The sequence below is a fragment of the Wolffia australiana genome, chromosome 16 (genome assembly GCF_029677425.1).
Source record: "Wolffia australiana isolate 7733 chromosome 16, ASM2967742v1".
Lineage (NCBI taxonomy): Eukaryota > Viridiplantae > Streptophyta > Magnoliopsida > Alismatales > Araceae > Wolffia > Wolffia australiana.
In genome coordinates this window covers 5,087,294-5,108,235 of record NC_135850.1, presented here as the reverse complement: position 1 = coordinate 5,108,235, position 20,942 = coordinate 5,087,294, and the positions used below count along the sequence as shown (strand labels likewise).

At 43.1% G+C, this 20,942-nt stretch overlaps 1 protein-coding gene across 5 annotated transcripts; it reads left to right on the top strand.

Moving 5' to 3' along the window:
• Positions 1 to 13,063: 13,063 nt before the first annotated feature.
• On the top strand, positions 13,064 to 14,331 carry LOC144713675 (putative phospholipase A2 homolog 2). Of its 5 annotated transcripts, none has more exons than XM_078588332.1 (5): positions 13,064 to 13,199; positions 13,296 to 13,456; positions 13,540 to 13,576; positions 13,699 to 13,821; positions 14,071 to 14,331. In XM_078588332.1, the coding sequence occupies exons 2-5, from the start codon at positions 13,319 to 13,321 to the stop codon at positions 14,244 to 14,246; spliced, it is 474 nt and encodes a 157-aa protein (XP_078444458.1). In that variant the 5' UTR covers positions 13,064 to 13,199; positions 13,296 to 13,318; the 3' UTR covers positions 14,247 to 14,331. The 5 variants fall into 5 exon arrangements, with proteins under 5 accessions (XP_078444458.1, XP_078444460.1, XP_078444462.1 ...); XM_078588334.1 differs by having other exon boundaries at positions 13,065 to 13,211; XM_078588336.1 differs by having other exon boundaries at positions 13,069 to 13,195.
• The last annotated feature ends 6,611 nt before the right edge of the window (positions 14,332 to 20,942 follow it).

Here is a 20,942-nt window from a genome sequence, read left to right as displayed (position 1 = left end):
GAAATCCAATGATTTGGTACTGCCAAATTTAGCTAGTTGAAAAAGGGAGGAGTTATGTTGTCTTCTTCTTTTGTTTTCTCTAAAGTGTATATAATATCTTTTGTGAAATTTCCAATCCTTGTCATTTCCCTATTAAGTTTCACACAGGAATTTTTCATTTATATTTGAAGTGAATCCTTCCTAGTCTCTTGGTGGAAACTACACTTCAAACTACAAGCATTTGATCTCGCATACAAAATAATGTTTTAGGCTATTGTCCAGTACTTTTTACACACCATATTAGGTGCTGAAAAATGAGTATTGATTTTAGGCTATCTGAATCAAGAGCTCAAACATAATTTTCAGCGAAGGACATAAATAAAATCATCATCAAAAATGAAAATAATAAGCTAAGCACGGATCACATTCACGGTAGATTAAATCCCAAATGTGTTTGGTGGGAATGTTCATGTGTGCTTAATGAGAAACTATATATTAGACATATACAACTGGAATACGATGAGTAGGTTTGTTGATTGATTCTGACCTTCAAATTGAGTCACAATAGTGCCTGATGTACTAGTTGGTAAGATTGGCTTACTAAAACGAGTATTGATTTTAGTACGTAAATAAATCGAACAATGAAAAACTAAATGAAATAAAACTCAATAATGGTTAAAATTAATATAACATAAAACTTAGTTGTATTCGGGCAAATGATGATGGTTTTAGAGTGAATGGTCGACTAGATGAATTTTTTGAATGAATACATCTCCTGATAAAATTATGACATGAGCCTCCATTATATTATATGGAATTTAAGTTCTTTAATGATTTATTTAAAATATTATTTCACGCTAAATCTCAAAGAAGACACGGTGGGAAGTGAGAGTGAAGTAGTATTCACTATCAACATAATGGGCCAAATGTGGCTTAACTCCCGCCTTTTATCATTTTCATTTATGTGATGGCTCTGTGAACATTGTTTTCATGACACCATACAAAAATTGGACCTAATGATACAAAACCATGGATAGAAAAAGTATCAAGATATTGAGCTTCTGTTGAGGTATTTTTAGATACTTTATTATTTCTGTTTATTATTTGACGCCTGTATTTAGTTTTTAATCACCAAAACAGAATCATTGGTTTTTCCAAAGAATTCATCTAAATATTTGATTTGAAAACTGAATAACTCAAAATTGGGGGTGAAATTATGTCTTCGAGAATTTCATTTTAATCAATAAAATTTATAAACCTATACTCATAAATAATTAGGTAGCAAGTGATGAGTAAGGGTCTTCTCCACAGGGAATGACAGTTGGGGGAAAAGTGATCTCAGTTGGGTGACATCACAGAGATGAGAAGAGTTATGTTTAGCATACGTGGTACTGAATGCTGATAATAGTGATCCCCATGATGATATAAAGAATAACCTTGGGGGGAGGAGTTAAACTAGTTTATCTAGCTATATCATCTTTTATTAAATAAATTAGATTTTTTTAACTAGGAAATTAGGTAGAGGAAATTACAGACAGAGTTTTTTCTTATACAGCTTAGGCTAGTCCTTAATGCAATTAGGGGTATCTGACCCAAGTTGATGATGTAGCCAAACTGTTTTTGTATGAATGCCCACAAGAAAATCAATTGTAAATAGGGATGAATATGGATACAAAAAAGGACAAAGTTGGTGAAGCTATGTCATGATTAAGCCCCAAACTCACTATGAAAGGATGACGCTTGACCAAGTTAAACTATGCCCCTGAAGCCTTCTCTACGTTGGCACCCAAAGCCTTGACCTGATGACCCCACAGATATAACAAGAATAATAGATTTCTAAATATTATGCATTTCGCCTCAACAACACTTAATATATACTTCTAGTGGTACTCAAGACAATGTGTAATTTCATGTATTTCAATAGGAATATTTTTTGATACCGAAAATCTTATATTTCAGACATGAGAATTAGTAAATGTATCTATCCTTTCTCTGCAACAATACATATTTGTTTGTGGTCTTTCTTTCTTCTAGTCATCTTCTCAACTATGTTCTCTTTTAATAAAATTCATTGATTCGTGGTTGACCTTTGGTGATTAAAACTAAAATATATTTTTCATTCCTGCTTCAAGGTATATGATTCTCATTCATATGGATTATTAGCAGGAGTAACAACAGCAAATATCTCATAAGAAATTTTCCAAATTAACTTGAACCAATACCCGTAGATCAGTCTTTCCACATGCTTAGTCCACTGCATAATTCCTCCAGGTCAAGTTCAAATCCTTCTAACTATTTCAAAACTCAACAAATAGGCGTGATTCCAAGTTCTCTATATTTGTGTGAATGTTAAAACTTTTTATAAATTTAATAACACATCATAATCAACCTAAAACATATATTAATGATATCAAAGTTATCACAACGGGTAAGGATGTGTAAAATTTGGAGACTAGCATTCTTGTTTTTTAATCTTGAACCACCATGCACCAAAAAAAAAAGAATCCAGCTCCTTTGGACTTGGATTGGGTTTTTAAAGAAATATACTCTTGAAAACTGCTTAAATAATGGTACCATATAGTTTCCAGAACTGAAAGTTCTCTTTAGATTTTTTACTGCAATTTTCAGAGACCGAGTAGAAAGGTGGGTATGAAATTAGGCCTCCAAATGGTATATATAGAATTGGAATTCCAAAATGGAATATGGTAGTTTATTAGGAGTCCAACAGCCACATGTATGGATTATGATTTCATAGTATAAAAGAGAAATCCTCGTAATTTGAATTTCCCATGTTTACTATTTTCCCATAAGTTGAAAACTCATCTCATGTACTAGAAATATAAATAGTCTCTATGCCATCAGCCTCAGGTAAAAAATAGAAATTTTTGTTTTTAATACACTCGTGAACTCAGGATATCACCATTATATATCAATCTATTTCTGTACTTAATCTTAATTAAATCATCAATATAGTCAGCCTCAAAACCAATAATTCCAACAGAGAAAGTGATTAAGTCATTAAATCAATCTAATGTGATTAAGTCATTCCGGAGTCGTATGCCTGTCGATGCGAAGATACCGGCGTTGCTTGACTCGCATTGTGGCGCAGCTCAGGAGTTGTGGTGCAGGAGTGGAGTCGGCAAGGGAGAGGTGCAGAGCGCAGGCAGCGACGGGGTGGTGCCGCTCGAGGCAGCTCGGGTTGGCAGCTCTCGGGGCAGCGGCCCTCGGGATGCTGCGGGGGTGCCAGCCCTCGAGGAGGTGCGGGGCGGTGGCCCTCAGGGCGGCGTGGGGGCTGTGCAGGAGCGGCGGCCCTCGGGGTGGCGCGAGGCGTCGGCCCTCAGGGCGGCACGGGCAGAGCTGGGCGGCGACCACGTCGTGTAGGGCGATGGCTTCCGAATCTGCATGGGGAGGCAGCCTAGGGCTTAGGCGGCGTAGTGGCAGCCACCTAGGGTTCTGGCGGTGGCGTTTCTACAGAATGCGGAACCGGCAACAGCTGTCGGCCCCATTCTAGTTCCATCCTCCTCTCTTTTTTCCTCCTTTTTTTTCTTTATTTTTTTTCTTCCTTTTTTTTCCTTCCTCTCTCTAGAGGTCGTCGGGCTATCCTTTCTTCCCAAAAATTCAAAGTCTTCTATCTTCTTAGGGTGCCCTCTTCTTCCCTTATGTAGGGAGGGACCAAAAGAGAGGGAACCTACTAGGAAAGGGGCCCCCTCTTAAGGCCACTAATACAAATGTATTAAAACAAAACAAAAGGGAAGAGGGTTTGAAGGGGAAATGACGAAACGAAAAGGACCGTCACGATGATAATGGTCCGAGAAAATCAAAACTATGGAGATACCTTCGCCTTCGCCTTGGTGAGCTGATCTGGTGGGGCCTGAGCCAACAGGTGTCACTAACGACAGCGGGTGCTTCGGCGTCGTCCTTGATGGAGCGGGGTCTCATGCTCCATCAGAGATCATGCGATAGAGGAATTTGGGAGTAGATCGTGTTATTCAATTGGGCATCCAAGGCCTGAAGCGTGATTATGAGCTTCTTGTGATGTCCAATACTGACTCCTTCGCGGATTTCGCGCTGAAATTCACACACATTGTCTCAGATTTGTGGAATTTGGATAACATAGCAGTATCTCCTCTTCCCTCCTCATCTACCTCTTCGTTCCTCGTGGCCATTGAAGAGGCCCATAATGAAATACTACTTCAAGGTTCAGAGATGAAGCACCACCACTCTGACCTATGGTATCCGGACACCAGAGCTACCAGTCATATGACAGGGAATCGAGATCTTTTCACCCAACTTGATGAATCAGCAGAAGGTTTCGTGAAGTTTGGCGACAATTCAAGAGTTGAAATTCAAGGCAGGGAAAGTTTTACTATCTTGAGGAAGGACGGACATAGCATCTGTTTCCATGGTGTTCTCTTTGTACCTAAGCTGTGTGCTAATATTCTCAGCTTAGGGAGACTTGATAAAAAGGGATACAAGGTGATTATGCACGAAGGAGCTGTGACAATTTATGATCAAGATGACATCCTTCTTGACAGAGTTCATCGCACACATGGGCACCTCTCTTTGCTGCAACTCCAAGTGGGTGAAGGTTGTCTCCTCTCACAAGATAATAATGATTTAAGTAGAATATGGCATCCCAGTTATGGCCATCTGAATAATACGGTAAATAATACGGTAAATAATGAGCTAGTGGAAGGACTACCGACAATCAAGATACCTGATTATGTGTGCCAAAGCTGTTTGGCTGGGAGAGTCGAACTCCATTTCCAAAAAGGTCAAACTATAAAGCCGGCGCACCTCTTGAGTTGGTGCATATCGATATTTGTGGTCCAATCAATCCATCCACTCTAGGAGGAAGTCACTGTTTCGTCTTAATTGTGGATGATTTCTCAAGATTAATATGGGTGGCATTTATGAAACAAAAATCAGAAGCATTGTCTCAATTCAAGAGGTTCAAGAGGTTGGGTGAAGCTGAAAAAGGGTTAAAGACAAGATGTGTCAGAAGTGATAGAGGAGGTGAATTTAATTCCATTGACTTCAATTCATTTTGTGACTCAAAGGGCATCAAACATCAACTGACTGCCCCTCACTCACCTCAACAAAATGGAGTTGTTGAGAGGAAGAACCAGACAGTCATGTCCCGTGTCCGAAGTATGCTGAAAGAGAAGGACTCACCTCAAGAACTATGAGGAGAAGCTGCAAGTACTGCTGCTTATCTACTTAACCGATTGTTTACTCATAGTTTGGATGGTATGACACCATATGAGAAGTGGACAGGGAGGAATCCATCAATTGAGAATCTACGAGTGTTTGGATGTGTAGTACATGTGAAATGCACTAAAAGTCATCAGAAGAAGCTTGATGATTGAAGTACACCTATGGTGTTCATATGATATGAACTGTCGATGTTTTGACACACTTAAAGGTACGGTTCACATCAGTAGAGATGTTGTGTCTGAAGAAGATGCCAAATGGGATTGGAAGAACAAATGTGAAAGTATCCCTAAACTCACATTCCTTTTTGTTATTTCCACTACTTCAATTGGTGGTGAACCTAATCACTCTGAAGTCCAAGTTTTTGATGATATCTCTTAGACCCATTGATATGGGACGTCTTCGGGGATGTCATCTGGTCGGCACCAAATATGATGGCTTGGTACCAGTAATAGGTAGTGGTACCAAACGTTGATGGTCTCGTCATTTGACGGATAAACCCTAACAGGTCGATGTGACTATGATGTAATGGATGAATTCCCTATGTATCGTACGTGCAAGCTTCGACTCGAGGGAGGCGCTGAGGTCTGAGCTTGAACAAGGTCGCCGGGTTATGGCAATGGTGGTCTCTCAAACCTCATCGGAGCGACGAAGGCTTGGGCAGCTGAATGGAATCAATCTGTAGGGCTCGCACAAAACAGACGAACTCGTCCGTACTTGTTAGACACTCAAATATGTCATAGTTTCTCTCAAATACCTCTCTCATCTATTTAGCCCGAGCGCAGTGGAATCAAGACAAAAATAGAGATAATTAATTGAGCGACGATAGAGAACAATGTACCTTGTCGGTGGCTCGTGATACAACATTCGTTGATAGTCGGCGGCGGTCGAAGCGCGTGGGGCGGAGAGGTGCCGGAGAGCGGATGGCAGCTCGACGAGCAATGATGATGCCGGAGCGATGGTAAAGCTCGGAGGAGGAGGGGGTGGAAAGTGATACCCCATATTTCGTGGTTGGTCGGGCTGACCCTCCACACACTTACGGGCTCCGTGGGGTGCCGAAGTTGATCGGCTTCACCCCTCTCATGATTCGCTATAGTTCAGAAATGGCTGGATTGAGAGAGAGCGAGTCCCGTCGAATGAACCATTTCTAGGGGGCGAATGGTCGTTGGTTGATCGACCTCCATGTTGGCACGCTTTGGGAGTTCACGGATGACTTGGTTTGGCCGTTTTCCAGTTCACTAAGTGTCGGGATCCAAGATGTTGCCTGAATGTGATCGGGTAGCATGCCACACCTTCTACGTTCACAATCGTATGTTCGATCAAACCACAGGCGGTGCAGATGCGCTGATCGCATTGCACCTGTCGCCGGTGAAGGTGACCCGCCAGGAAGCAATGTTGGGAAGTTCGGATGGAGAAACATGTGTCTGTCCTTCTTCCCAGGGCTTGACGGCATGGATGAATGAGGACAATGACCCTTGTTATCCTCCCTCTTCACAGCCTTCTTCTCCCTCAACTCCGATTCCCTCTTTCTTCTTCCCTAAGCAAGGGAGGGAGACCACAAAAAAACATGATTCTTCTTTCTTTGTTCTTCCTGATCTGCCTGACCTAGGGTGCCCATCCTTCCCCTTTATAAAGAGGTCAATTGGGCCCCTAGTGGTCAACCCAAATAAACAAAAATTAAGGTCCATTAGGGGCCCTTATAGAATGGGCCCCCCATTAAAAATAGAAGGGGAAAACTGAAAATTAGAAGAAAAAGGGGAAAGGACTAGAGACCCCTTCTCATGACGATGAAAACACGGGCATAGGACGCGTCACAATGTGATGAAAACATGACGAGTACGAAGAAAATGCAAAAGACGACTAAAAGAAAAATGGTGAAATCAAACTACGATAATGTAGCACTTTCACCCAGCTGTCGACAATGGTGGCTGGCGGCGAGGATGACGTTGTCGATGATCCTTGATGGTGTGCGCCATAATCCATGAATACTCATCTTCTCAATCTTCAGAATCTGAGCAAAATCCTCCGGAAAGGTTCAAATCTATTACTCAATTGTATGATGAAACCAGCCAACCTCATTCTGAGGTAGAAGAATGCGTGGTGTATACAAAAGAACCTGCGTCTTATGCAGAAGAGTGTCAAAAAGTAGCATGGAGACTGGTAATGAGAGAGGAGATGGAAGCAATTGACTGAAATGGCACTTGGGAATTAGTTGCTCCTCCGGAAGGTTGCAGACCAATAGAACTCAAGAGAACCTTTAAAATCAAGAAGAATGCACTTGGTGAAGCAATAAGACACAAGGCAAGACTAGTGGTGAAAGGGTATTCTCAAAGGAGGGCATACACTATGATGAGGTATTTGCACCAGTTAATCGATTTGAATCAATTCAAATCCTAATTGCCATTGCAGCACAAAGAGGGTGGTTAATACACCACTTAGATGTGAAATCGGCCTTCCTAGATGGAGATGTAAAGGAGAAGCTCTATGTCAACCAACCCGTAGGATTCTCGATAAAGGGAAAGGAAGGGCATGTATTGAAGCTGAAAAAGGCACTCTATGGACTCAAGCAAGCTCCTCATGCATGGTATTTTAAACTACATAATTTTATTATTTCTCTTTGTTTCAGAAGAAGAAAGTACAAACAATCTATATATCTGAAGACCAATGATGGAATTCATTTAATCATTGTAGTATATGTTGATGATCTACTTGTCACAGGTGGAAGGGAAAACGGCATCAATGAATTCAAAGGTCAAATGAAGCATCACTTTGAGATGACTGACCTTGGACATTTGTGCTCCTATCTAGGGATTAATGTGAGTAAAGAAGAAGGTCGAATCACTCTATCCCAGGGCACTTATGCAATATGTATTCTGAATTTGGCTCAAATGTGTGATTGAATTCTATTCATACTCCCCTGGAAGTGAGGATAAATTTTAGTCAATCAATTAAGTAACTGGTTGATACTACCTATTATCGGAACCTTATTGGTACTCTAACGTATGTGACTCACAATCACCCTTATTTGAATTACTATGTGGGATTCCTAAGCAGGTTTATGGAGCATCCCACGTCGAAACATCTCACCACACTCAAGAGAATCCGGAGGTATGTAAAAGGGACAATTGACTATGGGTTGGTTTATGAAAAGGGCCATACAAGAGCAGAGTTAATTGGGTACAGTGATAGTGACTTTGCATGCGATGAACAAGATAGGAAGAATACCTCTACGAAAGTATTTTTCTTCAACAGATCTTTGGTCAGTAGGGCCTTTCAAAAGCAGAGTACATTGCAGCTACTTCTTCTACATGCTAAGGAGTTTGGTTGAATCGACTTATCAGAGAACTTAGAGGAATGGAAGAAAAGCTATGAAGCTTCTTCTAGACAAAGTCAGCAATAGTCCTCAGCAAAAATTCAGTTTATCACAGTCGCACCAAGCATATAGACCCACGCTATCACTTCATACAACAATGTGTGGAAGATGAATTGATCACGGTGGATTATGTGAAGACCGAAGACCAACTTGCTGACATATTTACTAAATCACATGGCAGATAAAAATTTATTGATGTGAGAGAACGTATTGGAATCCAGGGTGTTTCAAGAAAAGGACTGAATCAAGGAGGAGATTGATGAAGTTGATCCAGTCCGGTGAAACTAAGTTCAGATATCCGTTTCTCTTTCACGTGTTAGTTATTTCTTTTCAGGCTTAAGCGTAGCCAGTCAGCAGTACGAATGGCTTTGGTGATCTGAGCTGTCACATGAGTCTGCAAGGGACCTGCCACATTGTGAAGTTAGTTATCAAAATTCTCTCTTCTCGCTCTTGTAGTTGCTCTGTAAAGAGCAAGGTGTTTGATGAATTGTGGACATCAGTTTTTTTTAGTACCTTATGTTTTTTTTTGTTTTCTTGTGTTCCATGCGAGAGTGCTTTGCTCCTAGTGTGAGTCCTGGTCGTGTAAAAGCTATCAGGTGCTTAAGTTCTGGACCTCTTGAAGCTGTCAAGAGTCCTGGTTGTGTGGGAGCTATTTGGTGCTCAAGCTCAGGATGTGTTGAAGCTTACATGGTTTCTGGCCAACCCTATTGTAGGGTGGTCAGAGAACGTTGAAGTAGTGGTTGGCAAAGCCCACCAGTCCCTCTATGAAACGCCACAATGCCGACCCCTCAGGTTCAATCATTTATTCGCGCATTGACGCTGTGTTCATACAACTCCGGATGTCATGGGATAATTTCCCTAAGGTCAACGCGGGGTTTGTGTTGCATTCCTTCACGAACGAGCCACGGACAAGTTCCCCTGCTGCACACTCATGAACAAACATACCACTGTGGGTACCGCTGCCGCACAGTTGCGGACATCCCTCGACGATACTTTACTTTGCGTTGCACCCTTTGTGGATGAATGCGCCGCGTAGACCCCAGTGCCACACAACTTGATAGCACCGCTCGTGCAGTTGAGCCGTGCAGCCGCACCACCAGACCATGCAGCCTCACTTGCCGCAACCAGGCTAACCGCCCAACTAAGCCATGCAGCCGCACAACTGGACTGTGCAGCAACGCCAGCTACACCAGCACTGACCGTTCAGCTGGACGGTCACATTGCCCAGCCGCGTTGGCCGCATAGCTGACCACACAGCCATGCTGCTCAATCGCGCAGTCAATCCTTGCAACATCGCAGCTGAGGGCTAAGTTGCGTAGTCAGACAGCCCATCTGCACATGCCAAGGTACGCACCATCCGTGCAGCCAAGCTGCATTACCGCCTTGGCAAGCTGTGCCATGCTGCCCGGATCGTACCACTACGAAGCCGCCCTCCATACCTGATACCCTCCCTCGCCTTTGCTTCAGTGCCATGCTCCACCTCTTGTTTAGCTACACTGGACTAGTCTCCGACAACTCTCCACCACGTCTGCCCGTATCGACCCCTTTCATCGACAAAGAATTTAACGTCAACCGATACCCCCGACGAGGTATGTCGTTCTCCTTGCTCGTCTGTTATATTATGTCTTTGAGTATATTGTTCGGTTGCACTCTACCACACTCGGGTTAGCATGGGTGATAGATTATATTTAGAAAAGACACTACTAGTTGAGTGATTTTCCCTGGTACAGATTGAGCCCATCCGTAATGTACGAGCCACAATAGAATCATTTCGTTCAACGTCGTAGTCACCATCGTTGCTCCGACGAAGCTCACAAGGTCACCGCCACCTTCGCTGGTTACCCACCGCGTAGCTTTGGAATTTGTCAAATCCCCTCGAGGCAGGGCCTGCTCGTACATCCACCTAGGTCACCCCATCACCTAGTTACATATCCTTGTCAGGGAATTATCCATCGAACGACGCTATTGACGACGTCCAACATCAATTTTATTCAGAAAAGAGCACTTATATAAATAAAATCGGGATTTCGGGAAAGAAATGGAAGGAAAGTAAAAATCCAAGTAATCTCCTAGATAATATGAAGAGGCCCAACACAGAAGAACCCAGCTCTGAGCCCATTTGAACCTCTATAAAACTGGGTCAATTAAAAGCAAGAATTGTAAAACTAACTCCTGATTTGAATTTGAGAGGCCTATATTGAAATCTAGTAAGGAAGGAACATAGATACGAGTAGTAAATAAAGTAATACTACCCCTCGAAACCCTTGGAAAAAATCCACTGCTAGACGAATTATGGCGTTTCTTGTTAATTTCTTCTCCTCACTCTTTATATCTTATCTTGGATTTCTGCTCCCAATTTTTTTTTCGAGGCCTAATAGATCATATATTTTTTTAAAACAATATTGGTCTACAAGAGTGAGGAGAGAAAAGTCAAGGCAGATCAAGACTCTTTGAGAAACAAAGCACTATTGGAAGTCGTGGGAACTGACAAGAAGATTTTTGTGATATCCTCAATGTTTGTTGAACTCTATAACTTTTTCTTCTAGTTAGGGACAATCTAAACTTCATGCATTCCAATGCATAAAATACCACTATAAAATATGTCTAGTAACAAAATTTACAACTGTTTTTTCCACTACCCATTGCTGCCCATTTCTATCGGTTGTGTCGTCCAATCCAGCAGATTTTCTAATTAGCTGTGGGAAGGATGACTTAAGGTTCTATTTTTTCCTTAAAATTTATTTATTCATCTAAATTATTTAAAGATAAATCTCAAGAATATTAAAAATTAATGCAAATATTAATATCATTTGTTTAAAATAACTTTGACTTGTTTTTTTTCATCTCAGTGATTTTTCTCTTGAGAAAATAGTTTAACATTTGGAAAAATATAAAATCACTAAAAATGTTTGCTTTCAAATTTATTTGAATTTTAATTTACACTATCATTACTGGTTCGTTTTGGATTCAATCCTTACATATCCTATACTAAGTAAGAAAAAAGTTATTTTAATTTTCTGCATAAAGCAGATCCTTAAAGTTTCATATTTATCCCAAATTCTAGTTTATCAACTGTTTTCCATATCTAAAAGCAGGGATGTTTGAGGTACTGGATTTGTTTTTTATCTTAGATATCTTCATATTTATTTCTGAACAATGCATCAAAGGACAATTTAAGGGTATATTTACGGACTGTGTGATTTAATTATTTTATTTCGAACCTAACAAAAACTTAAAATTCGCATAAAGAGTAAAGACAATATCAGTAAAATGGTCCAAAAATGATCCTAGGAAGAGTATGTTTTCAAGACTTATTTCGGGTTCATCATGTAGTCATCACATAAAGTGTCATTGCACCACTGTAAAATGTCCTGTTACGAACTCACCTGAAGAGGAAAAAGAAAAAGAAGAACTCGCCTGAATCTACAAATTGGCTTACATCTGCTGAAATATATGGGCCAGCAGAGTTTACATACTTTCACTTTATTTACTCTGCATCTTCAAGCATACTTCCATTTACTTATTCCCCCAAAATCAAACTCAAGTAGTAATTCCCATCATCATTTTATATGGTATAGGTATCCTTACTCTTCTCCTATATCCCCATCCAAATAGTCCTAAATTACCAAGCTACCATTCCCTGTACAAGGGATCCTTACTCATGAGTGTGAGGTTATATTCGATGAGTAAAGTTTCGTAAGTATTTTTATTAGAGTCCAAAACAATCAATTAACGCGACACAATTTTGAGTTTATTAGAAAACCCTTATAAAACTTACAAGCAAAAATTACAAACAAAAGTTTCATAACGAGAAAATAAATGCATGCATAATTTCTGAAATGTAAACTATGTTGGTCCCGCTTCGTAAGGTGAGTATCCTTTTGATGAATTCAACTGCTTTGTTAAGTAGTACCTTGTCTCGTTTTCCTTTCATTCCGAGTAGACAGGTTGTAGTATTTTCTTAGCATTATTCACCACTCATCTGTAGTCAATCACCAGCTCAAGTCAGAAACCTCGAGGTCATAATAGAACATCTACTGGGGAGGTTTATGTTCGTGGTTGACATTATAAAGACGATGTCATGTTGGACGCCACATGGTAACTCCCAATAATAGTTTTCATAAATTTGAACCCATTAGCGCTCCTTGATTTACACTTTAATATGACGGACGTGCCGCGATAAGATTTAAACCGGATATGAACATCGCCATAAATGCCATTGAAAAAACTGTTCCAAGCGAGAAATGGAAAGGTCAAGTATCGCGGGTGATGTTGATGATTTGTCTCTCTCGCCGTAATGTCTGGCACATGGTTTGCCGTATTGCGTCAACGCCATTGACGAGTTGGTGCAGCTTATAAAAAGGATCCTTGTCAACGGGGGCCTGTAGTCGTCAACCCAAAGGTGATAATGGGCATCAACGGTGGAGGTTTGCGTTCATGATTGACGTCACAAAGATATTATTAGGTTCCAGCCCACATAATCCTTCTGAATTATGGCTTTGATAAAATGTCATCCCGTTGGCGCCGCTTGACTCGCGATCTCAGTGTTGGGCATCGTGGCGGCCGTCAGGATAACTTCTTCGCGGAAGGTGTTAATTGAATTTTTCTGCCATGGGCATCGCGGCCGCTGTAGGTATATATAATGGTTGTTCCTGGCATAACCACCATCCAGCGTCTGCCTGATCTCCTCGGGGTTTTCTTTCTTACTAGATCTCAAATTGGATTGCAGTTGTGAACAAGGAGCCGAACTGAATGTCAGCCACTACCAGTGAGCCGGGGCTACAAGTGAGTATGAATCAGCATCTGCTTGTCCTTGTTTTGCTCTTCCTCTGCTCGTCGGTTGTCCCTGCTGGCGGCCTCATTACTGGCACCCCGATATCTCCCCCGACGGTAGGATCTTGTGATCATGCTTGACTTTCATTTTTGATGATGACTTTTTCTAACCCTTTCATTGTTAACTGGCTTTACTGCAGCCTTGCAGCAGGACGTGCGAATCAATGTTTTGCACGTGTAAGTGACCCCTCAGTCCTCGATCGTTCCTTTTTTGTTCCTCATCTCGATATTGATTTATATGGATTTGGTCACGCTTCGTCCAACTAATACTGTTGCTTGTTATTCTTCCTCTTTCTTAGTTGCCCCACTTTTAAGGTACGGCAAGTACTGCGGCTTTAAATATGGTGGATGCCCAGGAGAAGCACCTTGCGACCCTCTTGACGCCTGTTGCCAGATCCACGATGCCTGCATTCGGGCCAAAGGTGACTCCAATATCTCCTATCTCTGTTATTAGAGCTCCCTTGAAATCTAGATAAAAACCATCAACCTTCCGCCCGCCGTTACTCTTTCCTCTAGACTTTGATTCCACCTGCACAACCCTAGATGTCCTAACAACATGCAAACACACAGGTTTTTCTATGTCTCTGTCTATCCTTGTCTCTTGCGTCGCATATCTGGCTCGTCTGTTCTGCGTCTGTCTGTCGCTTACTTGGTTGAGAATCTGTGATCAGGTGATTACCTGAGTGTATCCTGCAACCAGGGATTCCTCGACTGTATCCAGCCCTTCAAGAACATTATGGGGGCAACATTCGCAGGGAGCCAATGCTCGCCTAAGGAGATCGTCTCTGCCGTAACGCCCTACTTTGAAGCCGCCGTGCTACTTGGCGAGCTTCTGGAGAAGCCATAGAGCGCCCTGCTCCTTACTTTTCCGTGTATTTTCTTCCCTCTTTATCGCTAACCTAATCATAAAGATTCAACAAATCTTGCGAGCATATCTACGCGTTCGAACTAGGGCGTAAAATATTCAGGTTGACGTGAATATCATTCCCTCTAGAAAAAAACCCGATCGGGTCTTTATTGACCGATAAAATCATATTCTGCTTTCAAGTCTCAGACACAGAAAAATAGTCCGCCAGGCGAAGTTTTACCCTCTACAAAAAATCGTACATCGTAGCACAAGATAGGCTAAAAAGGATGTAAACGGCAAAAAGTTGAAAAATAAAAGCACGAATACGGATTATCTTACAACTCGTGTAAAGTATTTCATCACCTCTAATTCTCCTCTTGTGAGTTTTGTGACTTTTAGTCTTTTTATCATACGGTTTATGAACGTGGAGTATACATAAATGAAGAAGAGGTAAATCTTTTGACCTTCAATTAAGGTCCAGATCGATGGACCGGATAAATGAATCAAGTCATCAAAAGCCCAAAACTCCCTATTATTTTATTGTTAAGACTCATTGCTAAGGGCATCGACAATTAGTGTACCAACCCAGTGTCTCTTACCCATGTCTTTAGTGAGATCCGAAACCCTATCCAGAATATCAAAATCCTATCACATTCCTCTAACTAGGCGGCATTCCCTGCCCAGAGGCCTGCGTGCCTATTGGGAGGGCGTGTCCGTTGTATTTTGGCTCACGATATTTTAAGGACTGAGTCATAATGGATAGTGATATCCAAATACCTGATCTATTAGGCCACTGCCACTGTCGGTGGTGATTCACGGCAGACTGCGCACGTGCCCGTCCACGCCCAGAGCGGGACGGATCAGGTACGGTCCACGCATGCTGGGCGCGCGGGCTGATCGGCGTGTGGGTGCGCACGCCAATGCGCCGCGCGCCAAAGCCAAGCGCCACGCGCGGGCGTCAGCGCAACGCGCCAGCGTCGAGCACTGCGCGCAGGAGCAGGAAGTGCTGCGCGCAGGTAGGGGATGCACAGGCCGGGTGGCATGCCGCGGGTGCAGCGCGTGGAGTTGTGCGAGATGCTGCGCAGCGGCCGCGCAGGCAGCGCGCGCATTGCGCATGCGGGGCGCGCGGTGGGGGACATCCCCGCCAAGAGATTAAGGCAAGTGGCGCACAGAGAACGCCGACACGGCACAGCGGGCGCGTAGCGCTCCTACGGGTAGTCCTGGGCGCGCAGTGCCCAGCTCAGGGGCGTCGAATGCGGCGGCGTCGCACAGACTGCGCGCTAGAGTGTTGACATGGGTGTTGGTGGCGAGTGTGATCGTCAAGGCAGGGGTGGCGTGTGTGATTGCCAGGCCCACGGGTGCACGGCGCCCGGCCCGGCGCGCTTGTGTAGCGGCAGAGCAGGCACGCGCGCGCGGAGCGACGGCCCTGAGACGGTGTGGCGACAGTACCCCGGCGCAAGGCACCTCGTCTCGTTCCTTGTAACACCCCTCGCCTTCCCCCATGTAATCTTGATGTACTCTTTAAGATATCAATGCAATTACCCTATTCACTGACGGTGCCTAGCACCAACATCTCCTCTAACCCCTTTCAAGCGATCTGAAGCAATTGCACAAGCTTCCGCTACAAGAGATCAAGGCTGCTCAGTGTTCTTCTCGAAGCACTGAGGCCGGCACACGCCAATCCCAAGCACGAAACCTAGCTCAAGATTTGACAGTGCGACACATGTCTTTAGTGAGATCCGAAACCCTATCCAGAATATCAAAATCCTATCACATTGTATTTTAGAACAGAAACATTTAACTTTAATATTGACAATGTAGCAAGTATACAATGGATGATTCCATACATATGTCAAGCAAGAGAAAAACTGAATTATCTTAAAAATTAGCTCTGGCATATACAATAAAATCATGTCTGGATAGTTTTGCATCATAATAAACATAACTTTTTTTCGGGGCTCCATCAGATAAATGTAAGAATACTTTTATGGTGTCCCTAAATAGATTTTTCCTAAACATCAGGTCTGAATAGTTTTACTTCACATCTTTAACTTTATGAAGCTTTAGCCTATTGGGGAAGGTTTCTGATATGAATATAGATGCACCAAATGTAAAGGGGTCCCGAGTTGAAACTTTATTGCAGTAGTTAGATCCTCATTTAACTCGATTGAACTGCTTCCATTGTCAACCCATGGCTGTCATTCTTCTTAGATAGCTAGTGGCAGCTCCAAAAGGAGCCACAAGAGTTCTCCACTTTATCAAGTTTTGATAGATGTCTTTCTTGTTCCCATTTTGCAGTAAGTTTTTCATCATTCATTGTAGAAACAAGCCAGCAGGGTGAGACCCATTCAGGTTTTTTGTACAGCTGATCAGCAACCTGTGCCTGTTCAGGTTTATTCCCCGCCGCCCCTTTTCACTGCCTGTGTGCGAGGAGGATTTCCTCCGCGGTCAAAGCTCTCGATCATTTCTTTGGGCTCCAATGTTCCGCGAGGTGGCCTCCATAGCTGATCAATTCTTTGGTGCTCTACATCCCATCAACGAATCCACGCTTGATTTTACTGCGTCAATGCTGGGCTCAAACTACCGTGCTTGGAACTTCTGCTAAATTCCGTTGCGACTTATCATGGATTCTAGCGCCAGGTTACATTTCTTCTAATGCTGGATTACTCTGCTCTGCTGTCGAACCACGATTGTCTCCAATCGACAATCAACTCAAGGTCATACGTTCCCCCTTCCCCCCCTCCCCCCCATCCTCTTCATTTTAAAGTGTTATTTACCTTTGTCAGTATCGATCTCTCAAGTGCTCATCGTCGCGAGTGAAATTAAACAGAGTTTAGGAATTAGCCACTATAATTGTTTTGGAGGATTTCTTGACGATGTCGGGTCGGATCAACTACGTTGGCAGTGTGGACGTTCTTGGACGAGTTCGTTCCCCCTTTTTCGTTGTCTTTTGATCTGATCACTCGGGTCATTGGCTTGATCGTGATAACACCCATCACGTGTCGTATAGTTCATCTGCGTCTCGCGACCTTCAACAATTGATCTAATTACTCGTCACTTCTTAAAATTATGCATCATTTTCCGTCGGCATTTTGTGTTTTACGTTTGTCTGATCATTGTGTAACACTATCTGATCGTTCCCGACAGTGGTGTTACATCATGTAGCAGTCAGAGATACCAGGCGAGATGTGTCGGAGGGTTCATGGCTGAGCAGCGTGGTACAGAGTGCAGGATCAACTAGCCTAACGGCTGGACGGTGATGTCGAGCCTATGGCATGTGTAGATGATGAGCACGTACGTGGATTTCCTCAGCGACTTCAACGAGCGGCGTGATTAAGATGTTTACTGGGTGGATTTATAGAAGCGTTAGTCTGTCAAGCCACGCCTAGCCAAGTAGAGATGCACGCAGTCGTTGGACAATCCTGGCAAAGCGGTCAATGAATGGTTGGGTCAACAGGATTACTGACGGGGTGGGGCGGCGGCGCTTGACGTGGTATCAAGTTCACGAAGGCTGAATAAGCACACTGCTTCTAAGGCGGTGCGTCCGTGTCAAGCAAAGCGTACGTGCACCGTGCTCGCGAAGCACACGGGCAGTGGGTGAAATGTACGCCTGCGTCTGAGGTCTGGGGTGAGGAACTGTGCGTGCAAACCTTGATATCGATGGGTTTAGTTGGGCAGTATGCGTAGTGCACGATCGTGTGTCGGGCCAGTCAATTGGAAAGGTCAGCGACCACACTGGACAGGCGTACACAAGGCAACGACAGAGACGCCCGTATTCCCATAGGAGGGTGATCGGTGGCGGCAGCTGGGCGTCAGACCCGGCACTATGACCAAGTGGAAGGAGCAATGACGGCGTCCCTCTCCTTCTCATTCTGTTTTGTCTTCCCTCTCCTCTCTTCTTCCTTCTTCTCTTCCTCCCATTATTCCCCTCCTCGTGACATTTGAGAGCAGGCGTGTAACTTCCACAAAAACAAAACAAATCTGGATTTGTATGTCGCCTATCATGACCTTATATAGGGCCATGGTGGGCACTTACAATAGGGTCCAACTGGGTCTAACAAGGGGGTCCTTATACAAAGGGACCCCATTTTAAAACACAAAACAAAATAAAAATAAGTTGATCAGAAAACAAACATGGTAAGAAAATGACATGACACATGACAGGACGGATAAGAACAAGATGCAAACAAACACAAGAACATGGTAAAATGATGAATCGATCGAGCACGAACTGACAAAGATCAAAATGTAAAAATTACATACGCGCATCGGGGACTTAAACCCGGGTGTTTTTACTGAGGCCTTGGCGTTGGGGTCAGGTTGAATGCGGACCGCCGGTGCTGTCGATGACGAGTATGGTCACCTTGAAGACGTCTCTGGTGGGCCGTCCTGGCCTGCTCCATCAATTCTACTTTTACCTCCTTTTTTCTTTCCTAATTTTAAGTTTGATTCATAACTATTACAACCTTTTACCGGATTACACTACCACCCTAATTATAGTTTCATATTTCTGTTTTCTCATCACAAACTATATATTCCTGAGTAAGAACAGTTAAATGAATTTTATTTAATAGCCTCAAATACTAACGAGGAATCAAAACCCTAAACTTGAGATTATTAATCACCCTATCGATGACCTATAGATTTCACTTTAATGTCTGCACTAAGAGAACACTTTCGTGCCCTATTAAAAAATAAATATATTCTACAAATCCATCTATAGACATACCTTCATAGATATCCTTAACTTGTAAAACCATAATAACAATTACTTTCCTTTCTGATAATAACAGCTAGATCCATTTTCATCCATTCATCTAACTCATATCGTACTTAAACATATATTCTACATTTCTAGAGGAGAAGACCTGGCTACCTAACAAAAGAATCTGAGTGAGATCGAAATTTAGAAATATCGTTAAATTGTTGTTAAATGAAAAAATGATACATAAATACAGCTGGCTTCCCAATATTAAAATGTCCTTGGCTAAAACAAATATGGTTGGAAATTTAGTGGTTTAGAGAATAATGTAGTTTATATATACCTAGCTTGATGAACATATATAAAAAAAAGTACTTGGAGGAAAGTTGGAAATAAGAGAATGGGAAATTTTAAAATTATTGCATAAGTATTAAGAGTTAACACGCGGAATCCATTTTTAGGGTTACTATTGATCACTGTGAGCATGAAGGTTAGTGACCATTTGATTGAAAACCTATCCAGCCATACCATTACTATCACTAGCTCACCTGCATTCAATTCTAAATGAAGAAAATGTGAAACTGCACTTTGCTAACATAATAAAGTACTAATCCTTATTGTGTCGATGAATTATCTCAGGCATATATCCAGTGTATTGTGCAATTATGCCTTCGTCATTGGAGACTCTAACTAACTGCATGGAAATATGAATGAATTGGGTGGGTTTCCGAGGTGGCTGACCACATAGATTACAACCAAACCCAATATGGAGGCTCATGATGTTCAATGATTCCACGTTATCTCCCACTATAGTTGTAGCATAATCCATAAAATTCTAATGAAAGACTGCGATTATAGATAGAAAATAGTAGAAATATTTTGGTCTACAACCTAACAGATGCAATATTTTTAGCAAAGAATAAAATATAAAATAGACGTGTGGACCCTTAACAATATCATTAGTGTGCTAGTCATTCTAACCACAAAAAAAATTAGAGTCGCGAAAATGAAGAAGTGGAGGAAGCATAAAACAACAAATAAATGGGTCATTATTTATCCGATCCGTCACAAGTATACAGAAATCATAAGGCCGGGAAGTGCAGGGAAGTTCTAAATGATAGGTCATGCTCACATCAATCCAAAGCTGTGCGCTCTTTTGATCACAACGACGCGCCAGTACAAGATGTGCCTCCACTTTCACATGGACCCCCCATGTCATGACACAGCGCCAACGCCAACTTCAGCTCGTCCGCTGGCGTGACACGTTGACACGTCGCCAACGTCGTTTACTTTTAGAATTTTTAATGGCCAGTTATCTTATTTTCTCTATCTTCCAAGGCATATACATAGGCCAATGTTGTAAGAAAAAACTTGGTGAATTTCTTTTGGAATTGAAGTTTCTTCTTCTAAAACCACATTTTCCCTAACCGTCATCCCTCCCAAGCTGCCGCCACTGCCTCCTATTGCCGTTGTCACCGTCGAGGAAGCCATCAGTCTCTTGAGCCTGTCGCGCACGTGATCGTCTGTTGTGCCCTCTACATGAACAGCCGCCTGCTCTCGTCTCCTACATGCAGGCCACCCGGCCGCGCCCACGTGCCCAGGCCATCGCCTGCACCTGTAGTGTGTAGACGCCTGCCCATGTCTACGTGCGTGCGTAGGTCTTCTGCCAACGCCTGCCACGCGCATCAGTCATCTGCCTGCAGCCGCCGCACGCAGGCCACCGTCTGTGCCCACCACGTGCAGGCCACCGTTCACCCCTGCCGCGTGCAGGCCACTGTCCTCCCCCGCCGCACCCAGGCCACCGTCTGCATACGCGTGCGCAGGCCACCTGCCCGCGTCCTCCGCGCACGCGCATGCTGCCATCTTGGGCCCATGCGGGCAGGCCAGCCGCCCGCCCACGTGGCGGTCGCTCACAGCCGTCCGCCTATGCAACCTCTACAATCAGCATCTAGGCCTTCAGATTCTACATCTTGCAACAGTGCACCTCGCTTACC

Bases quoted from the DNA above. Each gene is read 5' to 3' on its own strand.
- LOC144713675 (XM_078588332.1), top strand. From the start codon at position 13,319: ATGTCAGCCACTACCAGTGAGCCGGGGCTACAAGTGAGTATGAATCAG. The intron at 13,457-13,539 runs GTAGGATCTTGT...GCTTTACTGCAG, and splicing joins CCCCGATATCTCCCCCGACG to CCTTGCAGCAGGACGTGCGA. The intron at 13,822-14,070 runs GTGACTCCAATA...ATCTGTGATCAG, and splicing joins TGCCTGCATTCGGGCCAAAG to GTGATTACCTGAGTGTATCC.